The 22,249-nt window shown below is 35.1% G+C and overlaps 1 protein-coding gene across 10 annotated transcripts in view; it reads left to right on the forward strand.

Annotated features, from left to right (window-relative positions):
• The first annotated feature begins 4,098 nt into the window (after nt 1-4,098).
• Nucleotides 4,099-22,249, forward strand: part of CDK12 (cyclin dependent kinase 12) — a 58,646-nt gene continuing 40,495 nt past the window's right edge. For 7 of the 10 annotated variants that reach the window (XM_036930572.2, XM_036930571.2, XM_057501447.1 and 4 more), the window contains exons 1-6: nt 4,100-5,748; nt 10,261-11,148; nt 16,303-16,479; nt 17,076-17,215; nt 17,759-17,929; nt 20,595-20,784. In XM_036930572.2, coding sequence (XP_036786467.2) covers nt 4,700-5,748; nt 10,261-11,148; nt 16,303-16,479; nt 17,076-17,215; nt 17,759-17,929; nt 20,595-20,784 — 2,615 coding nt within the window. In that variant the 5' untranslated portion in view covers nt 4,100-4,699. Of the gene's footprint in view, nt 5,749-10,260; nt 11,149-16,302; nt 16,480-17,075; nt 17,216-17,758; nt 17,930-20,594; nt 20,785-22,249 lie in introns of all 10 variants that reach the window. The other 3 variants (XM_057501449.1, XM_036930569.2, XM_036930567.2) reach the window with 2 other exon arrangements.

Raw genomic sequence — 22,249 nt, forward strand, 5'->3', positions numbered from 1 at the left:
CAGAGGAACTGAATAGACACTTTTCAGAAGACATACAGATAGCCAACAGACATGTGAAAAGATGCTCAACATCACTAATCATCAGAAAAATGCAAATCAAAACTACAATGCAATATTATCTCCCACCAGTCAAAATGGCTAGTGTCAAAAAGACAGAAATCACAAGTGTTGGAGAGGATGTGGAGAAAAGGGAATCTTTGTGCACTGTTGATGAAAATGTAAACTGGCACAGCCACTGTGGTAAGTAAGCAAGTATGGAGGTTCCTCAAAAAATTAAAATAGAAATACCATATGATCCAGCAACTCCATTTCTGGGTATTTACCCAATGAAAACAAAAATACTTAATTAAAAAAGAGGTATGCACCCCTATGTTTATTGCAGCATTATTTATGATAGCCAAGATATGGAAGCAACCTAAGTGTCCATATATAGATGAATGAATAAAGATGTGATATATATACACAATAGAATATTGTTCAGCCATAAAAAGAATGAAACTTGCCATTTGTGGCAACATGGATGAAGCAAGAAGGTACTATGCTAAGTGAAATAAGTCAGATAGAGAAAAATAAATACCATATGAACTCATTTACATCTGGAATCTAAAAAACAAATGAGGAAAGAAACAAATAAACAACCCAGGAACAGACTCATAAATACAGAGAATAAACTGGTGGGTAAGGGTGGGTTCGGGAGGAGGGTAGGCAAAATAGATGAAGGGGATTATAAGATAAAACTTCTAATTATAAAATAAACGTCATGAAATGAAAGCAACATGGGGAATAAAATCAATAATATTATAATGATTTGATCTGGTAGCAGATGGGAGCTACACCCATCATGATGAGCATTTTGTAATGAATATAAATGTTGAATCACTCTGTCATACACCTGAAACAAAAAAATCAATAGGGTTGTGGGTTGCTAGATAAAATACAGAATGCTCAATTAAACTTGAATTTCGGAAGATTAATGAATATTATTAGTATAAAAGTATGTTCCAAATATTATATAATACAAATCTAGCAACCTTAATATTGGCAAAGTACAGAGAGCATTTATCCAAGTGAAAATTTTCAAAGATAGTTCATATTCAGAATGTTTCCTGTTGTCTAATAACATGCTCAACAAGCATCTATGAAGTCTTAATACATGTGTACAGGAGCTCGGGTATTATAAACATGAAAACACAACCCCAGTCTTCAATGGGCTCACCTGACTTCGAATTCTGAAAATCCAATTGGTCACTATAATCATAGGTACTCAAAAATTTTTGTTAATTTATTATTATGCCCAAAGTATCAATGTTAGATATACAGCTACACTTCCTCATGGAAATGCTCTGTACAGATAATAATGTCTATACTAAGTGTAGCTAGAAAATTTTAAATTATAAAATTACAAAGCTTGAAAATAGAGTAAGTTTTGCCAAATTTTGGTCAAAGAATAGAATGAGAATTTCTAATTTCTCATCTGAAAATGCAGATAAAATGACATTGTTGAAAAATGTGTACTCTAGAAGTAAAGATAGAAGAAACATGTCATTAAACAAGAAAATCATTGAAGGTGCATAAAGGAGCAATTTTGTATATGGCAAGAAGGGGAAAGTGGATACATTTTAAACAACTGAGCTTTGAGTGAGACTTCAGAAGACTCTTTAAGCCTAAAATCTAAACCAAAAAAAATTGGTCTGTAGTTGGGGAAGAATTGTAACTTTAGTTAAATATTTCCTCTTATGTACAGCCCAAAAGGATGCTTTATAACCTACTTTGGGAAAAAGTTATAGGAAAAGTATAGTCATCACCTGACTGATCCCCTTGGGGTTCACATAGCTGCCCTGGGAGGTCTTGCAAATAAAGCAAACACTCAGTCCTGGAAATTCTGAGTTCAAAGTTTTCTGTAGAGTGAAGCAACCCTTATTTTACAGAAGCACTATTCTCACCAGTTCTTGGATTAGTCTCTGCAGTTTACAGTAGATTTTGTACTTAAAATTTGGACAAAATCTAAAATTTCCTAGAATAGAATTTTTCCCCAGCTTTATTGACATATAATTGACATTACTAGAGTAGAATTTTATCCACCAAAAAGAGAAAGTGTAGTGCAATAGAGTATTGGCCTAGGATTACAGAAAAAGCTGTCTCTACTCCTGGTACTTCCTACACTTAAGGTAAATGTGCTTCCAACTCCTGAGTCTCAGTTCCAACCTTTTAGGAGATGCTAAAGTATAAGAATACTCATTCCATCCACCTCACCAGGTTATTTATTTGTTTGACTGATCTGTGGAAAATTGAAAAGTGCTATAGAAATCTATTACAAAAATTCAGTAAAAAGGTTCATTTATTCATCCATTCATAAGACATCTGTAGCCTGTTTCAATGGGCACCAAACAAATGATTAAGAAAGTTTCTACTGCTACTTAACTTGGATATTAAATTTTATTCTTCAAGATTTTGATACATTACCGTAATTCCTCTGCCATCCCCACTTTTCCATTTACTGTGGTTATGGATGCATCCTGAGTCAAAAACTTGATCTTATTTGAAAGATAGAAAAAAATCAGAGTAATTTTGCTGAACTCATGCTAATGTTTAATAAGGTCACTTATTTAATTATTATTAATTAATTATTTAATAAGGCCAGTCACTTCCTCTAATTGGCCCATTAAGTCAGCCAACACGGCAGATACTAGTGGGAAACTTTACATCTTGCAGCAATAAATGAGTAGTTACCACAGCTGAGTTCCAGTACTTAATTCCATCCATTTTTTCTTGATAGTATTAACTTACTTCCATAGATGATTAAAAAGTTGCTATGAAAACTTTATCTTTTGCATTTTTAACCAAGATTTATGAACTCAAACATTTGTATAAAAAACTTTTTTGGTACCCATGTGATCAAAAGCAACAAGAACATTTTCAGAGAATGATTTTGAGAGTGGACTCTTCTGCCTTCATTCAGAATGTTTTCTGGCCCCTATACAGACTGATTCTACCATCCTTGTATATACACGTCCTATCTGCTCTTCCCCAACCATCTCAAATGCCCTACCTTTATAAAGCTTTCTCTTAACACTCCCAACCTCCTTTTGAACTGCTGCAGTGCTTTGTATCATTCTTACGACATTTATCACCTTATATTTTGTAGTATGAATGTATTGTCTATTTCCTACTTGAGGCCTTATGTCGGTGGTCACTATTACATAGAGAAGGGCCTTACAATATCACAGATAAATTTGTTAAAGAAAAGAATGAAGAAACAGATAAGTCACTTCACTTCTTTGTGCCTTAGTTTTCTCACTTTAACAACCCTATTTCAGATGGTTGTTGTGAAGATGGAATGAGTTAATGGGTGTGAAGTTTTCAAAAGTAAAAAATGAAGAGCCGTGTAAGATACTATTTTTCTTGTTTATAATTACAATCTTCTGTGTGAAGCTAAGAGGGTAAATGATTCCAGAGGAGCCATAGAAGATCCCTAAATGTGATGAGGTTTCAAGTTCTTAGATTTTAAACCGAGTTGCGACTAGTGCCACACTATTGAAAAGAGCTTGTGCTTTGGTGTCACACATGACTTTGAATTTCGACTTTGGCACTTTCTGGACTATTACCCTCAGTGAGCTATTTAACTTCTGTGAGTGAGAGTTTTCTTATCTGTAAGGCAGGAATGAAGATATCGTGTTTTGCAGGGTAGTATGAGAATTAGTGATAACATGTAGTATAAGATACGCAAGTGGGAGGCATTAATACTTAAGAACTTGAGTTGAAATGTCCCCACGTTTGTGTTTTGTCCTGTTGACAGTATTTTCATGGCGATAGTTACGAGCTGTTTCAAAGCATACAAAATTTAGTTTCCTCTAATGCCTGAGATTATGTGTTCCATGTGTTATCAATAAAGTTTTGGGTATAAAAAAAAATTCTCCTAGCTCGGTTTCAATAAAGCTTCGCTCAAACGGTGAGTGGGACTTCATCGCGAGAATGTGGAAAACCGCGTTTCTAGCTCCGTACCTGCTCTCGCGTTGTTTGACAAAGCAGTGGTGAAAGGTGAAAGGGAAGCACGAATACCGCGAGAGCCCAGCGGTTTCTCGCGATATTTTCTGGAATTGCCCCCTCCCCCTTCCTCCAAGTGCCGTTTCGGTTTAATCTAGTGTGTGACTGAGTCTGAGAGAGCGAGGGAGTGTGTGAGGTACTGAGGTGAGGCGGAGGCAAGAAAAAGGGGCTCCCTCAGGAGCGAGGAACAAAGGGGGCGTGAGGCATCTAGGCCGCGGGACCCCAGCGACAGGAAGCCGCCCTGAGCCGGGCTACCGGGTAGGGGAAGGGCCCGCGCAGTCCTCACAGGGCCCCAGAAACGGAGTCGGCCCCACAGCTCCGGGTCGTCGTCTTCCTACTTCCTCGACCTCCCCGGCGCTCGGGCCTGAGGATTGGCTCGGCGGGGGGAGGAGGGGAAACTGACCTAAGCAGCTACCCGTTGTCTCGCAACTCCACTGCTGAGAAACTCTCATTTCTTCCCTGGCTTCTCTCCCCCCCACCTCATGTAGGAGGGGGCTGAGGAGCCGGGAGGGAGGAGGAGCCTGGGCTACCGTCCCTTCCCTCCCCACCCCCTTCTAGGGGCGCTTTGGTAGGCGTGGGGTTGGGGGGGTGGGTGGGGGTTACTTTTTGGAGTGCTGGGGAACTTTTTCCCCTTTTTGAGGCCAGAGGAAAGGGAATGCCCAATCCAGAGAGACATGGGGGCAAGAAGGACGCGGGTGGAGGAGCTTCTGGAACTTTGCAGCCGTCATCGGGAGGTGGCAGCTCCAACAGTAGAGAGCGTCACCGCTTGGTGTCGAAGCATAAACGGCATAAGTCGAAGCACTCCAAAGACATGGGGTTGGTGACCCCCGAAGCAGCACCTTTGGGTACAATAATCAAACCTTTGGTGGAGTATGATGATATCAGCTCTGATTCAGATACATTCTCTGACGACATGGCCTTCAAACTAGACCGGAGGGAGAATGATGAGCGTCGTGGAACTGATCGGAGTGACCGCCTGCACAAACATCGCCACCACCAGCACAGACGTTCCCGGGACTTACTAAAAACTAAACAGACTGAAAAAGAAAGAAACCAGGAAGTCTCTAGCAAGTCAGGATCGATAAAGGAACGGATATCAGGAAGTTCAAAGCGTTCAAATGAGGAAAATGACGACTATGGGAAAGGACAGATAGCCAAAAGCAGCAGCAACAAGGAATCCAGGTCATCCAAACTCCATAAGGAGAAGACCCGGAAAGAACGAGAGTTGAAGTCTGGGCACAAAGACCGGAGTAAAAGTCATCGGAAAAGGGAAACACCCAAAAGTTACAAAACAGTGGACAGCCCAAAACGGAGATCCAGGAGTCCCCACAGGAAATGGTCTGACAGCCCCAAGCAAGATGATAGCCCCTCAGGAGCTTCTTACGGCCAAGATTATGACCTTAGCCCTCCAAGATCTCACACCTCTAGCAATTATGACTCCTACAAGAAGAGTCCTGGAAGTACCTCAAGAAGGCAGTCAATTAGCCCCCCTTACAAGGAGCCTTCAGCCTACCAGTCCGGCACGCGGTCACCCAGTCCGTACAGTAGACGACAAAGGTCTGTGAGTCCCTATGGCCGGAGACGTTCATCTAGCTATGAAAGGAGTGGCTCTTACAGTGGGAGATCACCCAGTCCCTATGGTCGAAGGCGGTCCAGCAGCCCTTTCATGAGCAAACGGTCTCTGAGTCGCAGTCCACTCCCCAGGTGAGCTGTTGGTCTACCAGTCCTTTCTTTCTTAGGGTGGGTTATGAGGAACTGACAATTTGTCATATTAACATTTTGTTGAAGTCCCCAGTTTATTGACTAGAACACTTCCTGTTGGTTAGTTATTTAAGTAGGTGAATCTGCTCCTCTTAATCTAGAATTCAAGTAGTGGAGAGTTCACATGCCTAAAACTGCTGAAGGTAGGTACTTCCAGTGATGGATCTTCAGTTGTAAGCTGCTATGTGATAAAAAAAAAAAAAATAGGTTTCTGCTTATTGAGTGCATACTGGTTGCCAGAGCTTATCTTATCTACGTGTTTCTGTTGCTTTGCCTTAAATTTTTAAAATCACCTTGGGATTAGCACTTTAGATTTTCTTGGGCTTAATTGGAGATGTTAAGAAATTACAAATTTTCACTTACATTATCTTGAGGCTGTTTGCCTAGGTCGTCTACCATTTGTGCTGTCCACTGTGTCTCCAAACCTGTAAGTTTATTTCTTAATTGACAATGTTTAGTATCTTAGAATTAAGGCTTGTCTTTTAACTGATGTTTCTAGTGGAAATTCAGCTGATAAGTCCTTTTTCCTTTTAATGGTGTATATAGCCTTGCAGAAGTCGGTTCCAAGGATCATTTATTTTCTTTGCAGTATCACCATTGACCTACCCTGTGACCACTGGTAATTTTCAAAATCTTTCTTCTTAAAAAATGGCAGTAGTTCCTTTATCATGATTTTTTTTGTGAGAAAGGCATGTTAGTTTGAAATTTAATTGTTGGAGTGAATTAACTACCAAAAACCGTGTTCTTGTTCCTAAATGATGAAATGTACCTCCCTTTTTGTGGACTCACTTTTGTCCACAAAAGCAAAACATGGTCTTTGGGAGTTTTACCTGAGTGGTATCCTACACTTCCTTTGTGAACATGGTAAATAATACAATTTCTCTGTGCCTAAGTTTTTTTATGTATAAAATGAGAATAATAACGACCTACTTCTACAGTTGTTGTGAGGATAAATTAGTGAATATGAGGTGTTTACCTGGTATCTGGAGCCATTCAGTAAACTCATCGATGATATGAGGAAAATGTTGATGAACACTAGTAATTATGCTAATTTCAAAAAAATCCATGTATATCTTTTATATATCAATATGAGTAATTTTTACTGACATATAAAGGTATTATTATTCATAAACTAGTTTGAATTCATCAAAGCTTCAGAGTTGTGCCCTATAGAGTTTCTAACTCTCGGGGTTTGAATTTCTTTAGTCTTTTCCCCCTATTTTATTACAATTTTTCAAACACAAAAGTTGAAAAAATTGTAATGAGAAACCTTATATGTACCACCTCGATTCTACAATTCATATTTGCTATATGCTTTATGATACCAGTCCATCTTTTTTGTTTGATTCATCTCAAAGTAAGTTGGAGGCATTGGTATACTTAATTATAAACATTTAGCGTGTATACCATTAGCTAGAGTTCACTCATTTTGGAAAGGCTGGGATAAAGTTTATATACAGTAAAATGGATATCTTAAGTCTACCATTTATAAAACTGCTTAGTCGTTTAAGAGAACCTAAGAGACATTCTCAGAATATTTTTCTTGATAGAATAGTTTCATTAAGGCTGTTCTGAGAATTTTTATTGTTGTGAGGTTTGGAAATACAGAAGTGCATTGAAGCTAAAACACTAAAACTCATTTTGATAAGAACTGCTGTTTTGCAGTGATTTGGTTTGGATTCATATCTCAAGTTTTACTTTACTCGGTTAATTGAAACTAGTGTAGTAATAGTAAAAATAAATCAAGAAAGAATTGGAGACACAGTGTGATAGTATGGGACACAAATATAAACACTAGATAATGGAATCATATGCATATTTTTAGTTGTCTTATAGAGAGCATAATGTTTTTATGTGTACGTTACATATTTTTTTCTCATTCATTGGAATTTCAAGCAGTAAGTATAGAAATTTCTTGGGGTCAGAGGAGATTCTGTGGTATTCTTTGTTATTTTTTTCCTTGGGAGACACAATCAAAAGGAAACATAATTTTATTTATTTATTTATTTATTTGTATCGTTAATGTACAATTACATGAGCAACATTATGGTTACTAGACTTCCCCCATTATCAAGTGCCAACCACAAAGCCCATTACAGTCACCGTCCATCAGCATAGTAAGATGCTATAGAATCACTACTTTTTTTCTCTGTTATACTGCCTTCCCTGTGCCAAACAACATTTTAAAAAACTGAAAATGTTTGGCAAGATTTTTGCATCCACCAGATTGGTAGTGATTAATAGTAACAATATCATTTCAAATGGGTGGAACTTAACAATTCAGGAGAAAAGTACATTTGATTTTGAAGACAAATTCTTTATTGTTGCCTGCATTTACTTTTTTGTCTCCTTTCCCCACCTTTTTTTCCTTGAAGGGTGGATTTGGACTTCACCTATAGTATTTGTATCATTAAAAAAATGCTGTAGGTGTATGGCCATCCAAATGTCCAATAATAGTAGGTAGGCTTCTGTTGAGAAGTTGAAGGGTTTGTAGCAGAGTTCCTTAGAAAGATTCAGTTATGCTGAAAGATTAAAGAAACAGTGGTTAATAGCGTGGTCTCTGATACTACTTAGTGTTTGAGATCTTAGCAGTTTTTCTTGGGATAGAGGTGTTAGTTTTATCCTGGCTACCATTCAGAGAATACCTTTTTTCAGCCTATTATTCACAAGAGAAATACTAGTTTTCCTAAAGGTAAGTGGACTTTAATAAATCCACTTAACTACTTTCAGTATTTTATATCCTCATGTCCATACATATGTTACTTTTTTTAGTACTGTGATTCCAATAATGACTTTATATTTTAACTATTTTTTGGAGCAAACTTCCAAAAAGCAGTATAAGGAAACCATCATTTGCGTTGTTTCCCCTACACATATATGCTATTTGTTTTGAAACATTTTGATTCTTATCAGTCTTACCAATGATCAAAGGTAAGGGAGATATGTTGCAGATCTGGAATGGGAACAATTTGTTTTAGACTGTTGGGCAAATTATATGTTGTTCAGTCACAGTTTTAGTGCTAATTTTTTACCCCCTCCATTGAGGCCTGAGCCTGTTAGGCTTTATTAAAAAAGCAAATAGAATTAAAGAAGGTTCATGTTCAGTTTAGAATAATCTGCCTCCTAGATTAATTCCTAGATTCTTCCTTAATAATAAAGAAAATAAATTGAATATGCAGTAACACTTTGCTTTATGAGTTCCTAAAGTATGAAACATTTTATATTTGAAAGTACCAGAAGCCATCATAGCTTTGAGAACTTATAATACATTATTTTGCTAAGACAGTTCTCCAGTGTAACTGCTTTGTAAATCCTAATTCTTGTAGCTTGGTGTTTTGTTTAGTATAGGCACAGCTTGTAAACTGAGGATACAAGGGACAAAATCTTTTCCTAGGATCTGTCAATTAAATAGATCTCTACTTAAAAAATTTAGGTTTTGGTGCACATTCTAGTTACTTTTAACTTCCTGATTGGTATAAACCCTTTAATATGAAACATGACCTTTTCTTTGTTACATTTTCACTTTATGGAAGATTTAAACCAAGATTCAAAAAGTAATCACTGTAAATGTGGGCGTTTTTCCAATGTGGAGAAAAGATATTTACCCATTTTCCTTCAGTGGATAATTTTAGTGTTACATGATTAAAATATGTTATCATATAGGATTTAGTTCCTTCTAATCTATTTTTTAAATAGATTTTATTTTTTAGAACCATTTAGAGTTACACAAAAATTGTGAAGATAAGTGCAAAGAGTTCTTATGTGTCCTCATACCCAGTGCCCCCTATTTATTAACATCTTAAATTGGTATAGTACATTTGTTAACAATTAATTAATGAACAAACACTGATCCATTATTATTATTACTTGATGGTACCTAGTCTACTTTTAAGGTTGTTAAATTATTCAAAGTAGGTTTGTTAGACTACAGTTGTCCATAGTTTGTTTAACTGGGCTACTTTCCTCCATGTTGCTGTAGCCTATCCATTTCTTTTTTTTTAATTGAAGTAATGTTGGTATACAATCTTGGTTTCAAGTAATGGCTCAACAGTTACCCATATTACTAAATCCTCACCCCACTAGTGCAGTTACTATCTGTCAGCATAAGAAGATGTTACAGAGTCGTTGGCTATATTCTCCGTGCTGTACTGCCATCCCCATGACCAACTTATATTATGATTGAGAATTTTGTGCCCCTCTGTGCCCATCACCTTTGCCACCCACCCACCTCAACCCCTCCCCCATGGTAACCATCAGTCACTCATTGTCTATGAGTCTACTGCTTTTTTGTTCATTTTGATTTGTTTTGTTTCTAGATTCTACAAATAAGTGAAATCCTATGTTGTTTGTCTTTCTCTGCCTGGCTTATTTCATTTAGCCTAATACCTTCTAGGTCCATCCATGTTGTTGCAAATAATAGCCTATCCATTTTACACTGCCTTTTTCTTTCTCCAGTAGGAAATCCATGAAGTCTAGAAGTAGAAGTCCCACATACTCAAGACACTCATCTTCTCATAATAAAAAGAAGAGATCCGGATCACGCAGTCGACATTCCAGTATCTCACCTGTCAGGCTTCCATTGAATTCCAGCTTGGGAGCTGAACTCAGTAGGAAAAAGAAGGAAAGAGCTGCAGCTGCTGCCGCAGCAAAAATGGATGGAAAAGAATCCAAGGGTTCACCTATATTTTTGCCTAGAAAAGAGAACAGTTCAGTAGAGGCTAAGGATTCAGGCTTGGAATCTAAAAAGTTACCCAGAAGTGTAAAATTGGAAAAATCTGCCCCAGATACTGAACTGGTGAATGTAACACATCTAAACATAGAAGTCAAAAATTCTTTAGATACAGGAAAAGTAAAATCGAATGAAAACTCTGAGAAGCATCCTGTTCTTAAAGATTTGAAAGTACAGGGAGCAAGAGACTCTAAGCCCGTATCATTGAAAGAGGAGATTGTTACTTCAAAAGACACAGAGACATCAGAAAGGGAGACCCTTCCACCTCTACCCACAGTTACTTCTCCTCCACCTCCTTTACCAACTACTACCCCTCCACCTCAGACACCCCCTTTGCCACCTTTGCCTCCACTACCAGCTATTTCACAGCAACCACCTCTGCCTCCTCCCCAACCAGCATTTAGTCAGGTTGTTCCTTCTAGTACTTCAACTTTGCCCCCTTCTACTCACGCAAGGACATCTACTCTGTCCTCTCAGGCAAATTCTCAGCCCCCTGTACAGGTTTCTGTGAAGACTCAAGTATCGGTAACTGCTGCTATTCCACACCTAAAAACTTCAACGTTACCTCCTCTGCCCCTCCCACCCTTATTACCAGGAGATGATGACATGGACAGGTAAGTCCCATAGTTAACTAGGAAAACTTAACCCTCTTGATTTAAGTGTAATATACCTTCCATTCTGAAACTTTGTCAAAACTGCTATAATAAATATATGGCTGTTCAGAATGCTTTTATGAATAAGAAATGCCTATGATGTTTGGTTTTCAGTTGAAAAGACATGACTATTATGTTGGAAGAGGATTACAATTTGACGCCTAGTTACCCTTTTTTTCATATAAGTTTAAGGTTAATTCTGATTTGATTATTAAAACATCAATAGTGTTTTTCTTCCTAAATTTTAATATTGAAAATTGTAATAGCTATAGAGAAAAGAATAAGACATTTAATAACCTTACATTCTTCACCTAGATTTATCAGTTGTTAACTTTTGCCACATTTGCTTTAAATGTAGATATCATGACACTTCTAAATACCTCAGCATGTCTCTCCTAACAATAAGAACATTTTCTTACATAATCACAATACCTAATCACCCTAAAAAATTTAATATTAAATATCTTTAGTGGTCCCCATATCTTTAAAAATGTCTTCTGTAGCTGCTTTTTTTCTCCTGATTCAGGAGAAAAGTAAAGCACATTTATTTGGAAAAGTGCTGCTTTTATTTCTTTTAATTATCCTACAAGAAGCAAAAGAATATGCAGAGTCTTTGCTAATTAGAATAAAGTTCACAAAGGGATGATGGGAAGAGCTCTAATTTTAATGAGTCTTCTGAATACTGAGAATGAAATGATTATGAAGCATGAATCTGATTTTATGGAAGACATTAGGAAATAAATTTATTTAATTTCTAGGACTAGCTAAACAAGTACCACCAAACAAACATGATTTAGCAGTGACATATGCTAAAGATGTGTTGCTGTTTTTTCTACTGGGATCCTGTCCTCTTGTTCTCTAGGATATGAATTTTATTTATTACAACAAACTTTTATTGTAAGCACAAAAGTAAGTATCACTGATCTTGCATCCCAGACCAGTTCCCAAGCCTCCATTATTCCCAAGTGATATCAGTAATTTTAATGGTGATACACTTCAGCCTTTTAAGTCTGATTTTTTCCAGACTACCCTCTCTGCCTTGTAAGAAGGTACAATAAATTTAAAAATTTTTTTTTAATTAAAAGAAGGACTGTTTAAAAGAATGGCTACATTACTACTCATTTAAGTAAATGAAATCTGATTTTAAAGAAAAATTCCACATGCTCTTTCTAATATTAATAGATATGCATACATGCATTCTGTCACATATCCTGAGAACTAAAAAGAAGAACAGAACCTGAAAAGTATGTAGAAAATTTTGTTTAGGTACACAATATACTTATAGGTGCAAGTTTTATGTTTTTATAGATTTTGTTGGAAAAGGAAATAGTCAGTTGAGCATTTTCCAGTGGGACCCTAGTCCATTATTTACCCACAGGAATCTTGTTTAAATATTAGTTTACCTAGTGGCTGCAGTAGTTACCAGTGTGGCCAAGAATCTTAATTTTGCAATGTTCACTTGGTTAATCAAATGACTATTGAACCTACCTGCCATGTGTCATAGTTGAGCAGCAGATTTCCAAAGGTGGAATGATTTTGACAGACGGCATGTAGGGATTTCTATCTTTCAGGTTGGGGATGAAGGGTAAAGTAAGACCATTCATTGCTTATTTGAATATGTATGGCTATCTTTAAGAATATGTATAAGAGAGAATGAAGTTAGCAAAACTGTATTTGTTATATCTCAATTCTGATTCTGAAAGTATAACTTTTATTTCATAGTTGGATGTAATTATTTTTAAGTATAATCAGTTTTCTACATGCAATATAAACATATCATGAAAGGTAAAAAAAAAGAAAATCAAGATTTCTTCCATTATCAATTTTATTTTTTCATGATGTATTAATTTTAAGTTCAAGATAGTTTTTGTTTTTGTCTTTAATTTTTTTTATTCCACTCTATCCATGTACCTGCTGCTCCTGTCTTTCATACGAAAAATAATTTTTATGTAAGAAAACTTCAGAAAGAAATCTGAAAGTTGCATAAGGATTTCACTTATATTCCTCTCTTGTCTTCTCATATGAGACTGCAGCAGCTTAAATATTTAGAATATGACTTTTCCATCTTTTTATTGCCTACAGTGCTTTAAACATAAAACACAGAATGAAAATAGGTAAATACTGGTTTTGAGTGAATAAGTAAAACTGCTGAAGGAGCCAGGGTCAGGACTTGTGTGAAATGACACTAGGCATATAGTTAGGAAATCAGTTGGTACATGGATGATATAAAGCTTATTGGAGGATTTGTCTTTTAGTCAAAATCCTTTTGGGAAAAGAATGAAACTTTTCTTTCTAACATATATATTGGGCAGGAGTTTATTAACCCATGTATCAAATACAGGAGTGAATTTAACTAATGGAATTGGAAAAGCTTTTCTGATTCATGGTCTACATACAGTCTTGATTTCAAGAAGCAAAGGCTGCCAGACAGTCATCTCAGTGTAGTATGCTCTTCGTGAACATAGCTGTTTATGGGGATCCCCTGCTTTTAAGATCATCTGTGTACTCTTATTTAAAATTTCAGTTAGCCATGTGATTTTTAAAAATCCTCTCTATTTTCTTAAATACCCTGGCTCATTTCGAGTTTTTCAGACTTCAGTAGAGTCTACATTCCTTTTTTTTTTTTTATGTCTTTGTTATTAGGATCCTCTTCTTATTTTTCTTTTTTATTTGTTTATTTTTATTAAGGTATGGATATATACTCTTATGAAAGTTTCACATGAAAAACAATGTGGTTAATACATTCACCCATGTTATCAAGCCCCACCCCCCAAGAGTCTAACATTCTTAAAAGCTGTTTCTTTGAAGTTTTGTGCTCTTGTAGAAAAGAAAGGATCTAGGTGAACATTCAAATTTGGTTGAGGATTTTGCTAATAGAACAGCTTGTTTCCCATAGGTAATGTATTCAACTCAAATTTTTAATAGTTTATAAAAATCACTTTTTAGAGAACCTACTTGAAAGGGAAGGGCACACATGGTCATATTATAAGTAGCTTATGTTATGTTTTAATAATTACAATTTTTATTTTTATATAGTTCATATGTAAATTCATATTCTTTATTAACAATAAAGACTTCTTATTAGAGGTGTTTATGTTGTACCTACAGATTAAGTCTTAACATCATAAATTTCAAGAAACTATCCAGATTCTAAAGTTTGGGCAGTCCTGTAGCTTGGCAACTTTATTGTACACGAACATTATGCAATTACCACATGTGAACCCATCTGCAGGTATAAATGGAGAACCAGGAAGTACTGATACTGATAACGTAGATCAAGATCAGTAAGCACTTCCTGGTACTGAATCTTCTAGCATTGACTTAGGTGTTCCGTATCTGCTCCCCTATGTTAGGCCTTCTCTGTATCTACCATACATCCTCGGCACTGTGTAGAGCTATATTTTACTGAGTGCCTTACACTAAAGCCTAAAGTTTATAATGTTAAACATTGCAGTTTTATGGGCAATTATTATTCCAAGGTTTTTTATACATTAAAATTTGTTGAAATGGGATTTAACTACATTTGTGTACCTTGAACTGGTAGTACATATCCGATCAAATACTCATTCTTTCTTGAAATAAACATGCTAAAAATTTAATTTTTTGTCAGCAATGCACATTTTCACAGTAGCAAACTATATTTGAACCTATTAAAGTAAGCCTTAGGGAAAACAAATATAAAACATAGACTAACTTCCATGAAATGTTGATGAGAGAATTCAGATACTTTGATTCTAGTGACAGAACCAAGAAGTAATCTATTTCTGAAGCATGAGGAATTAAAATTTATAAAGAATATTCTCGAATTGTAGTTGAGAAATAAGGAATTTTTTTTCTTCTCCTGAATGTCTTAAAAATCAGGGAAATTTAAAAAATCTGTATTGCATCTTGACTGGAGAGTTTTCTGATAATATGCTTTGCTCCTAGGCAGTAAAAACTGAGTGCAAATTATAATAATGTTGTATGTTCATCTCTATCAGTAATTTAACAGAAAGTTTCTGATGATCATTTTGTGCTCCACTGACTACCCCAGTTCAGGTTGTTATGGTACAAACTAATCTAGATTCTGATGTCCTGACTGATTTATAAGAGGTTAAAATGATGAAAATGAAGGAAGTATCTTTTGAGATTATGTTTTTGCACACACAAAGGGCAGCAGTATGCTTTAAAAAGGTACATTGCAAGGGATCTATTCTTTATGATTCTGTGGTGAGGATTCTCAGATCCTTTTCAACCTTCTGATACTGTGATGGAATAGAAAACACTATCAAGCATGTTTTTATTTGCAGGCATGAATCAGTATGCTGCACTATCTATTCTAAGAACATGCACGGCAGAGTCCTTCCTTTATTCATAAATAAATACAGATGGTTAAAAAAGTGGAATCTGTAAACTGACTTTATTAATCTATTCCAGAAAATCCATCCCCCTCCCTACCACTAACTACTTTGTTGATTATCATAAGAGGCCTTCTGCTGCTAGCTGCTTTAATGATTCTAAAATAGGTGCTTGGACTCTTTTTCCTTAGATTTTTAGTTTGAGGGTTATTTATTCATTTTGGCTGGTCAGATATGGTTACTTTTTGCTTCTAAGTCAGTATATTCACTAATTTTGATTTCTAGCTTATCTGTCTTTCTTATAAAACACTCTAAAATACTCTTTCCTAATTCCAAGTTCTCTCTACACTTTAGTAACATAATAGCATTACATTGCTGAGCTTTCATCATTATTTAAATTTAAATCTTTGCTGGTTAAAATATGGAGTAGGTTTGGTGACTCCGTGAACTGCAGTGGACTTAGCTAATTTAAGATGATTTACTTCCTATATTTTATTTCAATAAAAATCCAAATAGAATCTTAGGAAAGAAGTTAAAGGACCTACAAGTAATATCCCCAATTTTTTATTGTTTCTTTAGTATACTACAGATTTTGCAAAATCCAAGTATCTTTAACTGTAATGAACTTAATTTCCTTATGTTGTATTACAGGATTTTTTCCCTTAAAAGTCAATCTTTGTAATCTTTTAATAACCATACATTATAACTTTTGAAAAATTTTACTTGCACAATTCTTTAAATAATTGCGATCTTTTTCTTCTTCCTTTTCATTGTTTAGTCCAAAAGAAAGTCTACCTTCAAAACCTGTAAAGAAAGAGAAGGAACAAAGGCCACGTCACCTACTCACAGACCTCCCCCTCCCTCCAGAGCTTCCTGGTGGGGATCCATCTCCCCCAGACTCTCCAGAACCAAAGGCAATCACACCACCTCAGCAACCATATAAGAAGAGACCAAAGTGAGTTTTTAGAAGGACCTATCATTAATTACAGCTTTTTTCCTTCCCTGTGGGCCTAAATCTCACGCTTTATTCTACTCACACCAATAGGATCATAGGAGATTAGGCCTAATGTATATCTTTTATTTTGTTTTAATAGATAATAGCCTTTTTGGGAGACCCATTCACCTGTGTCCTAGCTGTGTTTTTTAGAAAAATAATGATTGCCTAAATTCAAATATACCACAAACGTTGATGCCATTGTATCATTTAAATTTAATATGTAAGACTTCAAAGAAGAAAAAGCCCTTTTATTCAGGCTATGTCAACCATGTATACATTAATGAAAAATTAATAGATGTGGGATTTTCTTTTTCCTAAACCACATAAATTACCATGCCATAAATATAGTAGAATCTGGGTTTGATCTTCTCTTAGTAGTAAAAAGTTAACATTTGTTGAGCATCTATTATTGCCAAAATTTTATATTTTATTTTCATAGTAACCCTATGATATAGTGATTCTTTTCCCATTCTATAGTTCATATTCAAAAGATGTCAGAAAATAAGCAGCAAATCTGTTATTACTTAATAACTTTTTTTTTCTGCCTTTTTAAGAATTTGTTGTCCTCGTTATGGAGAAAGAAGACAAACAGAAAGTGACTGGGGAAAACGCTGTGTGGACAAGTTTGACATTATTGGAATTATTGGAGAGGGAACCTATGGCCAAGTATATAAAGCTAAGGACAAAGACACAGGTAAATATTGCCACAAAATTCTAGGTGTCAGAAGGTTAAAAATTTAGCAATACTAACATCTTAGGTGGATTTAGCAAAAGTAAATTTTGAGTTCTAAACTTGGTTTCCAAAATTAGTATTAATTAGACTAAAATTTTCCAAGAGAATAGTTTAATTATTACTATTTAAAAACCTTTCTCTTTTTTGTTGTCCAAAGTAAATGTTTTATAATTAGCTTTCTGGGAATTTAAGAGGGGGAAAAATAAACTTCAGGTTGCTGTCTGTTTGAAGATAAAATGAAGTAGTTGAGTTATTGGTATATTTTAATGATACAGAATTTTAGGCCTAACTGAATACTGAATTAAAATTTCAAGTCTTAAAAAAAATCAAAGATAAGACAGGGAACATAGGAATTTTTTTTAAGATGTAAAAGTATCTGGTATATAGCATAAAAAGTAGGCATTAAGTCTCTTTTTTCAGAGCAAGGGCATATCTTGGCTTGTTCAGGATGGTGGCCCAAAAAATGCTAATCGATAATATAACAGTTTGAATTTGTTGTGACAGGAGAGCTTGTGGCCCTGAAGAAGGTGAGATTAGATAATGAGAAAGAGGGCTTCCCAATCACAGCCATTCGTGAGATCAAAATCCTTCGTCAGCTAATCCACCGAAGTGTTGTTAATATGAAGGAGATTGTCACAGATAAACAAGATGCACTGGATTTCAAGAAGGACAAAGGTACTAGCAAAGAACCATATTCCTACAGGGTAGATTGGTACATCTTACTTTCCTTTCTTAGCTTGTTTGACTGCTTGAATTTTTTAACAGGTTGTACTAAAGTCCATCTTCTTTCTTGAATCTATACCATAATTAAGGGGTTAGCAGATTTCTCTTGTGCCAGACAGTGCTTATTTTATAAAATGTCCGTTCTTCATCACTGTACTCTTAAACTTTTAGAAATCATTGTTAATCTTTAAAATTAGAGTCTAGTGTAACACCTAATAAGGCCAGCATATAAACAATGTAAGATCCCCTTCCAGGCAACATTTTGAAGTTTTTTTATTTTTTAACAAATTATAATAACAAAGTGGAAAATTAAAACCCAGATTTATCAATTACTCTTTCTCACATTGTCCATTTTGGTTATTTATATGCATCCATATTTTTACAGTTTCGCACTGACAGAATTCAAAGCAGGTATTTCTAAAACATTCTTCAGGTCGCATAGTGGTTTGTTTTCCCAGATTGATAACTTTTATCTCTGAGGGATAAAATTATTCATTGTTTGCATACTTATGTTTGAAGTAGTGTCTATATGACATCCAGCCTACTTTTATTAAAGCAAATCTGAAGGTTGAGATGACAAAAACAAGGAAGAGATGGTATCTGCAAATATAGTCTGGAAAGTTAAGAGAGAATATGACTGGAGTACATAAACTTAGGAGGATAATGGATAAAATTAAGCTGGAGTGATTTACAGAGCCTCAAAGATTAGTACTAGGGGAATAGTACCTTTTGATTTGGTAGAAATAGTTTTAAAGCATAAAAGGAAATTCTGCTTATGTACTGTAACATTATTTAGATAAATTTATAAAAGTCAGATTGAATAAAGTTAAATACTAGAACTGTTCCTGGGTGTGTCTTAACTTTTTATGATTATAAAAATAATACAACCGCTAGTTTCTGTAAGGATGCTCAAGAAAATGTAATTGGTTGCTTCTGGAGAGGGGCTTACATTTCTCATCTAATTCTGTATTTAATTTACTGTGTACTGTTCAAAATCTTTTTTTAAAAAAATAATAAACAAGCAAACAAATAAATAAATGGATGTGATGCACACCAATTGTGGAAACATTGAAAATATAGAAGAGTGAGAAAAAGAAAATGGCAGTTGCTTTTCTCTCACTGTATCACAGTATACCATCATCCATAGAAAACCACTATTATTAGCATTCTTGGCAATTTTTTAGTATTTTGTATTGTATAAATATGTTTATTTTAATGTAACTGAGATCAAAGTATATTTAGTGTTTTATAATTTGTCATAAGTAATTTCCTTTATCATTAACATGTTTAAATGACTTTGTAAGGATAGATGAATCCACATTTTCCTCACCACTCCCTGTTGAACAATTAATTGCCAGTTTAAAAAAATATTATAATAGCACTTCATTGAGCATCTTTTTATGTAAATTTTTGCATTTTAATTTATTTCTTAATTTAGTTTCTTAGAAGTAGAACTATTTGGTCAAAGGGATTTTTATATTTAGTGTTATTTATATTACTATTAAGAAAAATAGTAATAATTTATATTTCACCAGTGAGTGTCCAACCCACTTTATCCTTCCTAACATTGAATATATCTTTCTTTAAATTGTCATCTTGATAGAAGTATGATATTATTTCAAATTACGTTCCCTGTATTCTGAGGTTTTTTTTCCATGCTTATCGGTTTTATTTCCTTTTTTTTTTTTTTTTCTTTTTTTGAGTTGTCCTTTTGTGTCCTTTGGCCCCTTCTGCAGTGTTGGTGTTTTTTCTTACTAATTTGCATGAGCTCTTAGCTAAATCTCGCTAAGATACTCCTTTAATATGGTGGTTCTTAACATTTTTGGAATTGTGGACCTCTTGGATCCACTTTTCATACTATGTTGTGTACTATTTCAGAGTTCAACAAATCCTTGAAGCCTGCCCCATAGGTTAAGAATCCCTTCCTTTATGCTACTAGGAGACAGAATTTTAGACTGGATAGATAATTATTTTTATTAGGTATGGTGTTTCTTAATGTTATTTGCCTTTGTCAAAGTGGAAAGATAGTGTGGATCTCAAAATTTTTACAATTCACTTAGGTATACTTTTATCTACTTCTAAATTTAAGGCATTGAATTAGATGATTCCCATCTCAATTCTTAAATACTGTAAGTTTTACTAATTCATACTAAATATACCATACTGCCGCTCGCATATTATATGAGTCCCATTAGTTAAGGTAAAGACTTACACAAAAGTAGTTAATAGGCAATAATAACAAATGGGCATGGTTGTGTATTACACATAAAACTTGATTTATAACAACAAAAAGCAGACTGGATTTGGCCAAGGTCTGTAATTTAATAATTGACTTAGAGCATAAGGACTAGCAATACAACCTGACTGGGGGCAATTTTCCCCCTTCAAGAAGAAAGCAGTCCAAAGAGCATTGGACTAGGAGTCAGAAGATTAATTCAAATAGTAATTCTGTTATTATTAGAAAAGGCAAGTTACTCAGCTACTCTGAGTTTCAGTGTCTTCATCTATAAAATTAAGCAGTTGTTCCAGAGAGCCTTCTGGTCAACTCCAAAATTATATTAAAATATGAGGCATTGTCATTTCAGCATCCATCTCTTTTTACTTTCATTTTGTGTAGGTGCCTTTTACCTTGTATTTGAGTATATGGACCATGACTTAATGGGACTGCTAGAATCTGGTTTGGTGCACTTTTCCGAGGACCATATCAAGTCATTCATGAAACAGTTAATGGAAGGATTGGATTACTGTCACAAAAAGAATTTCCTGCATCGGGATATTAAGTGTTCCAACATTTTGCTGAACAACAGGTAACATACTAACCAAATGAGGTTAATCATTTTCTTCCTCTCTTCTGACCTGCTTAGTTTCAGCTAGTTAATTGGGGTTATATCTAGTCTCAGTAAATTTGGTATTTAATATTTACATACATCTGATGTTTATACCTTAGTAACAACTTATAATAGGGTTACTCTGATCAGTAGAGTGTCCAGGTTCAGTAAGGAATTGACAAGAGAGGTAGAGTTGTAAAGGGTTTTTTAATTGCCAAAATTTTAGGGAAACACACATCCTATTGGACTATTCAGAGAACTTTTTGCCTGAGTTAGTAAATAATGTTGTTCTAGGCAACTTGAAATACACATTGAGCTCTTGGTGAAATTTTCCCTTGCTTAGTTGGGAGAAATATGCCTGCTCTTTCAGCTGCTCTTGAGACTTTCTCAGTTATCAAATTTCAGAATAAACATAGGTGTAGTTGGTAATTGACCTTTCTACCCAGACTTACTCTCAGATTTTAATAGTGTAGACGGACAGGAATTTGATGATGAATGGTGTTAATTATTCAGAAGTTTTTATGGTCTGCTTTCTTCCTATCTGGCAATTTATCTAAACTGTGTTGGTGATAACAAGATGAATTATGCACACCAGTCTTTCGTAGTATCCCTACCTATTGAGGACTAAAAAGCAAGTATGGTAGTCTGGTACCACTGAAATCAGGCCAGTGTTTGTTTTGGTTCTTTAGGTAATTGAGCTGTTCATAGCCATCTTATGTCTGATTTACCCATTGTTCTTAACATTTCTATTCAATTATGTTTAACAAATATTACCTAGGTAGGAATATGGAATGATTATGATGTATTTCCTGTCTTTTGGATTGGAGTGACCAACCATCCAGGGGTGTTTGAGACTGTCCTGGTTTTAGCATTAAAAGTCCCACATGGGATTCTTGGTCACTGGAGAGCTCAGAATTTAGTAGGGAAGATAAAAAATAAATTGCTCAATTCAGCACATTTATTAAGCTTTTTTTCCCTTGAATTTGGGAGTACCTGGGAAGATGCAGTCTTTAAGAATGAGTTAAGAATTTATCAAAAAGAGTGACAACAGGGTTAAGTTTCTAGGCAAAAGAAATTGCATGGACAAAAGGAGTACAGCAGTACATGTGAAAATAACATGTTATGTTTGGAAAAATGTAAGCAAGCCAGTATTGTTAGGGCAAGAAGTGAAGCACATTAACGGCAAGAGATGAAGCTGGACAGTTTCAAGGAACCAACTTAAAAGGGCTTATGTATCTTCTAAGGAGCTTAAACTTTACAGGTGACAGCCAATGAAGGATTCTGGTTGCATTAATTTTTTGTTTTTAATTGAACAATTAATGCAAATATATATATTTTGTTGTTGTTGTTGCTCTGTTGTCTCTGTGACCCACAGTTCTCATTAAAGCTGGTTAAACTACATCTATAGTAATAATGCTTCAAGAACTTAATGACAATGTTGGTC

This window comes from Manis pentadactyla, chromosome 4, assembly GCF_030020395.1.
Source record: "Manis pentadactyla isolate mManPen7 chromosome 4, mManPen7.hap1, whole genome shotgun sequence".
Taxonomy (NCBI): Eukaryota; Metazoa; Chordata; class Mammalia; order Pholidota; family Manidae; genus Manis; species Manis pentadactyla.